Source organism: Phragmites australis, chromosome 9 (genome assembly GCF_958298935.1).
Source record: "Phragmites australis chromosome 9, lpPhrAust1.1, whole genome shotgun sequence".
In the NCBI taxonomy this organism is placed as follows: Eukaryota; Viridiplantae; Streptophyta; class Magnoliopsida; order Poales; family Poaceae; genus Phragmites; species Phragmites australis.
Genome location: NC_084929.1, coordinates 30283213 through 30289847, shown reverse-complemented (window position 1 = coordinate 30289847; position 6635 = coordinate 30283213). Strand labels below are relative to the sequence as shown.

Below are 6635 nucleotides of genomic sequence, written 5' to 3'. Positions count from 1 at the left end.
CCTCGGATTTCTTCCTCTTTTTTCCCTCTTTTGACATTGCTTGGACGACTTTGACAAGCACAACCCGCAATTACCGCGTCTTTCTAGACTCAGTTGTCGAACCATTGACCACTATCTGTACCAACCCCTGGACGATTTCACGCGAATTCTGGCGTAGTTGAAGGAAGCCGAATCCACCTCACGGCAGATGAATGCTTTCTGGTAGCTTCACGTCGTCGATGCCTCTCCCTCGATCAGAATAGTCTGTCGTCTATACGGAAGCACTCGCAGCATCGCATGGGCTAGCAGACCAACGGTCCCGGGCCAAGCTCAATCTGTCGCTGTCCCCATTCCCCGGCGTGTCTCGACCGCCGACCAACAGGCCCACGGCGGTGGTCACGGGCGCCTACTCGGCACGGGCCGCTTCTGCGCTGGGCACGAGTGAGCAATCACAGGTAGGAGCATCAAATCCAAAGAGCAGATACTAATAAATCATACCATCACATGGGTTATTTTGGCCTAGGCCTGTACGACATACATGTCATATCGCATACCAGGTGTAAGATGTAAAGTGTCAGAGCATGGGCAAGAGGGGGCTCCAGAAAGGCAGAACTCTGTATAACATAGTCCCAGGATTAGCCAATAACAGTATGAACTGAGCTGATGTATCACGAACAACTCTTTTGGCCGCATTGCAAATTGCAACAACAGTCATTTGAGCCACAAACTCTTAAGCGCAAGGGACCAATAATTGAAGAGAAGCAACAACTTTACATCTCTTAAGCGCAAGGGACCAATACTTTCCGATCGCAGTTTTCCCCCTCGCATCAACATCAGGTATCTATCCAAAAAATAATGAAAAAAGGAAGGAGAAAAGAGAAAAAGTCTAGTAAATTGATCTCAAACCAGTTCATCCTCTGAGGTACCCTGAGGGCTCCTCACCATCTCAAGCATAGCCACCACCTCAGCCATGTCCGGCCGTTGAGAAGGCACCTGCGACGTGCAAACCAACCCCAGCTTGATGATCAGCGTGGCCTCTTCCATTGAGAACTCACCTGATAGCCGTGGATCCATGCAGTCCTCCAGCCTGCCTTCGTCAAGTGTACCTCTGACCAGATCAGAAAGCACAATAACATCATCTTCTAAGTACTCGACGGGCCTCCTGCCTGTCAAAATCTCAAGGACTAGCACTCCAAAGCTGTATACATCGCACTTCTCTGTCACCTTGACCGTTCTGCAAGTGAATTCTGGCGCCATGTACCCCAGCGCGCTCTGGATCTTGCTGCTCAGCACATAGCGGTCTAGCATTGGCAGCAGGTTCACAAGACCATAGTCGCCAACCCTTGGCTCACCATTTGTGTCTAGCAAGACATTGCTGGACTTCAGATTGTAGTGGATTATACCATGGCGGTGCAAGTGCACAAGTCCGCGGGCTACACCAATGATTATGTCAGACCTCTCCATCCATGAAAACGAGCTCTCTTCTGAGCATTCGTGCAGGTGCTGATGCAAGCTCCCGCCAGGCACAAATTCATATATGAGGAGCTGCAGTGAAGAAGTCCAGTAGAAGCCTCTGAGGGTAACAATGTTATGGTGCCGCACCTTGCTTAGAAGCTTGACTTGCTGCTTGAAGTCGTCCTCTGACTTGACCAAGCTTGAAACTGTCAGCTTCTTGATGGCCACTGGCTGGCCATCTCTGAGCACTGCTCTGTAAACCGTGCCAAAGCCTCCTCGCCCAAGTTCACAATCCCTATTCAACAATGCGTGCCCATCAGCGCTGAAATCCGAGCTGCCTCTGCCGAACATGACAAGCTTGCCAGACTTGGCTTCGTTCTCTGGGGATTGTGTTGATTGGCTATGGTAATCATCCGGCAATGCAGTGGGAAGCGCAGAGAGGGAAGCTGTTGCACGGGCACGGAGGTTAAGCACTGTAATAGTGACCACGCCAATAACAATGACTACTCCACCCACAATGGCAATGAGTGTGGAGATGCTCAATATCATTTTCTTGTGGTGCTGGTTACTTGGAGAACTTGGGGCAACCTCCGACAAGGGGTCTGATGAGGAGTTAGGGTTGAAAACAATTGGCTTTGGCATGCCGCCATTGCAGGAATTGTTCTGTGAGCTGCAGAGGCCGGCATTGTCGGAGATGAAAGAATAAGGGATGCTGTCAAAAAAGTAGCTGATGGGAAGGTTCCCTGATAGCAAATTGTGAGATACATTGAAGACACTGAGGCTAGCAAGGTTAGAGAGCTCCATTGGCAGGGTCCCATTCAGCATGTTCTCTGAGAGATCAACCATCTGGAGACTAGTGAGGTTGCCCATTGTCATAGGAATTGGCCCTGTAAGTTTGTTGTGTGATAGATCCCTGCAATGCAAGAAAAGAACCACATACTCATAAGTTGAAATGGCACCTAGTTTTCAACAGTAATGATGCAACATGCTTTGCCTAGTTTGTTGTAAATTCATATTATTTTAATCAGCAATAAAATTGGTGCGTACTTTGACTCATGCTTTTTTAGTGTATCCAAGAGAAACATGGACCCAGACAGTGGGATACGAGCGAAGCAGTAAGACAGATGTCTCCGACATTTTCAGTTTAGTGCTTCCAAACAGCAAATAAGACATATCTATCGCTTTCTAATGGTATCTGCCACCTAGGAAACAGAGAATTAGCAAGTACTAACACAAGAAAAAACATACATAAGCTAGTAGTCATTTACTCAACCATTCAACCTGCATGCACAAGCACTAGGAACTGAGTAATGCCGGTGAAAAAGATCACTTACAAAGTAATCAGAGAACTGCAAGTGCCAATCTGCGCAGGAATGCCTCCAGTAAGCGAATTCCTCCCCATCAGCAGCTTCCGGAGCGCCACTGTACCTCCAATCTCCGGTGGTACCCTCCCGTCCAACTGGTTCGCACTAACATCCAACACCTCAAGCAGTAGCATCCGCCCAATGCTGGCTGGAAGCTGCCCCGACATGGAATTTGAGGATAAGTTCAGGTACTGCAATCTTGCAAGGGTCGAAATCTCAGGCGGGATCGCACCGGTGAACGCATTGCCTGATAGGTCCAGAATCTGCAGGGCCGTGGCAGGGTCACCGGGAACCTTGACCCACCCAGATAGTGCATTGCCAGCGACTGATACGCGCTGCAGCGCCAGTCCGAATAACCACCACGGGAGCTCCCCGGTGAGCGCGTTCCCGCTGAGGTCGACCTCCACTAGGTTCTTGCAGCCCGAGATGCCGTCCGGGATGGTGCCGGCGAAGTGGTTGTCAGACAAATCCAGCCTCTTCAGAGCCGTCATCTCCTCAATCCACGCCGGGAGCTCCCCTGATAGGGCATTGCCACCAGCGCCGAGAAAACTCAGCTCAGACAACCCACGGAGCGACTCCGGCAGTCCACCGGTGAACAAGTTGTGCCCGACATCAAGCGACTTAAGCAGCCCGGCCTCGCCGACGTCCGCCGGTATCTCCCCTTCAAGGAGGTTGCGGCTCAGGTCCACCACGCGCAACGAGCTGCTCCGCGGGAACCCGCCGGGCACGCTCCCGGAGAGCAGGTTGCCGGAGAGGTCCACTGACCTAAGCGACGGCAGGGACCAGATGCCGTCCGGGACGGGGCCGGAGAGTCGGTTACGGGAGAGGTTGAGCGACACGAGGGATGCGCAGGACGCGAGGTAGGCGGGGATGCCCCCTGACAGCGCGTTGCCGGAGAGGTCGAGGGAGCGGATCCGCGGGGGCAGCGCGTCGGGGAGCGGGCCGGAGAGGTTGTTCCCTGGGAGGGAGAGCGAGACGAGCGCGTCGATGCGGAGCAGCGCAGAGCGCGGGAGGCGGCCGGAGAGGGACGCCGCCGTGAGGTCGAGCGCGGCGACGCGGCTGGTGCGCGGGTCGCAGGAGACGCCCGGCCAGGCGCAGGCGCGGTCAGCGTCCTCGGACCAGGGCGCGAGGCGGCCCGTCGGGTCGGAGAGCCCCGACTTGAGGACTACCAGCGCGAGCACGTCATCGCTCACGGCTGCGGCCGTCGCGGCGAGGAGGGCCAGGATGGGGAGGATGAGGCAGGAGGCGTTCGCCATTGCGGCGGCGGCGGCGGCGTAGGGCGGAGGGATCAAGGGAGGTGTTCGTCCATTGATTGGACTGTAGCGGCAGTTCGCGGAGATGCACTGCCGTGCGTTGTCCCCGCTGCTGGGCTTCGCGAGGGGAGAGGCACAGCGCTTGCAATTAATGCCCCCTGAGCACTGGCGAGTGGGGCCCCCATTTCGCTCCAGGTTGCTTCACATTTTAACGAAGGATGGGTACCAGATTTTTTTATCTCTACCTCTACCTCTACGGTATAAAATCTGAGTTGGTCCTGTATTATATTTTTTTTCAGCACTTTTTTCACCAAATAAAAACTCTTAAAATTTAAATAATTTATTCACTTTTATTATACATCATTATCATCTAGCCTTTTCATCTCTTTATCGGCTATGAATATAGGACATATTTTACTAATAAACATAAATAAAGAAATTATGAATGAAATTAGCAGATAATTTCCTCTCTTTTCCGGATTCTATCTGAAATCAAATTACGGTATCGCTCATAATGTATTCGTTTGGTGAAGTTTTCATGACGCATACACATCTCCATACTTTAAGTTTATAAATATTATCACGTTTAATATTTATATTTTTTTAACACAAAAGGCTTAGTATGCATAAGATTTCAGCATTTCAAAATGAACCGTGCTATGCGTAAGACCGGTTTGTCCGACGACCACAGCCACATCAAGGCAGTGGGTCCATGAGCACAGTGTAGGCACACACTCCGTCGTACAGGAGCCGAGGATGGGTTGGTCGGAGGTGAAACGATTTCTTTTCAAAATCAAATCGACTGGTGTGATGTAGCAAGTCTAGTATCAAGCGTGTGTCGTGTGTTTCCTCCGGTGTAATTCTTGAGGTTTTCACATTTAATTTTACCTTTGCTGAAGACAACGAGATCCCTGTCTGACTCCTTTGGCCCTGTGGGACGTGGGTTTTTTTTTATTCACCCAAGAATTGGACTGTTAATTGTGAAATTTCTGCGTTCCAAGAATGTTTCCTGATAATTTCCTGCATTCCAAGCAGGCCTTAGCTGCGAAATCTTACATTACAAATTTGAGCGTGAAGCAATTCGATTTCTGACATTTTTCTTGTCGCAAGTAAAACACGACCAGGAAGAACCAGTTCAGATTCTTTTGCCCATTCACTCGAGCCATGCCACTGCAGTACTAAACACTTTTAAACAAAGCGGCAACCAAGCAACAGCAGGTACTCAAACAAATGACTGCTACTCAACTACTGCGAGAAAAGTTGGAGAGCAATGGTTGGTGCGGGAAAAGAACAGTCCACGCGCCCGGGAGCTTGGTGATGTTCTGTCTGTGACCCCGGGCCGGAAGCCTGAGACTCCCTAAATCGGTTGTCTACATGGATAAATATTGACTCCAAGGATACCTATAGTTTTTATAGAGATGTGTATTTGATTTTTCGTATGTATTATTTTAGTCTGATTTAAGGGATATAAATATACACCTCCAGTTTGTTTTAGAAGAGAAACTTGATTCGAGCTTTACTCCGCAGTATGGTCCGACGGATGTAGAATTCTATATCCGCTCATGCAGCAGACCTACTTATCAGTATTATAAAATTATTTCTATACGAGTAATCAATCACAATCTTAACTCTTCCATCTGCTTATACGGTTTCACATTTGACCCATCAAACAGAAACTCAGCTCAGTTTGTTCAGACAGATAAAACTAACCAAATATTCTTCTTTTCAACAAATATGAATTTACTTAACTTATTTTTCATCAGCCTATATATACAATACATACAAGTAAAAACTATATAAAAAACCAATCACAACCTAACCTGTAGTATCCCACAATACAGTTCTAGTTAGTCCCTCTGCAAAAGTTGCCATCTGGTCTCCATGCAAGCACTTGTTATATCATTATATGTAAATTTATCAAGGAACCTTTTGTGCTTTCAACGAATCAAAATTTCTGAAGATCCTTAAGGCATTGTGCTTAGCAGATCGATCACAGATCAATCACAAATTCACAACTGCTGCTCCTATAAGGCCTGTACCAATGATGTCTGACAAAAAAAAATATATGGTAGCTAAAAGCTTATCAACTAGGAGTAGAGATATGATATCCCTTAAAAAAAACTGCCCAGCAGAATTTTAACAGATACAGTAGCAACTTACAAGGTATCCAAGGCGATGTACTGCCACCTTAGCAGACAACTGCAACTTTAGTCAGTACTGAAGTGGCCAAGTAGAATATGCCAAGGAGAACATAATATCAGAAGCCTCATTATTACAACTTTATGCCTGTCCCAGAAAAATGGAACCACAAACTTACATATGAACTGTTCCACGCCAATCTGAAGCTAGGCCGGTAGCCCCTGAAGCCTGAACTAGGTCATAGCATAATTGTATCAATGATCAGCACAATCAGACACTCTGATTGTTCAGGGAAAAAACAATCAACCACTCTGGACTTCGATACAAGAACATGCTAGGGACAACTCACAAGGAGATAATAGAACTAGACTCGATTATAATCACATGATCAATATATTTCTCACGGTAATGGTTCAAATACAATATCCAGGAGAATTTGTGTCCA

The 6635-nt window shown here is 48.3% G+C and overlaps 1 protein-coding gene across 1 annotated transcript; it reads right to left on the bottom strand.

Moving 5' to 3' along the window:
* Window positions 1–647: 647 nt before the first annotated feature.
* Window positions 648–4213, bottom strand: LOC133929081 (probable LRR receptor-like serine/threonine-protein kinase IRK). The gene is made up of 2 exons (XM_062375676.1): window positions 2769–4213; window positions 648–2347 (listed from the first exon to the last, which is right to left on the bottom strand). The coding sequence occupies exons 1-2, from the start codon at window positions 4052–4054 to the stop codon at window positions 880–882; spliced, it is 2754 nt and encodes a 917-aa protein (XP_062231660.1). The 5' UTR covers window positions 4055–4213; the 3' UTR covers window positions 648–879.
* Between the last annotated feature and the right edge of the window lie 2422 nt (window positions 4214–6635).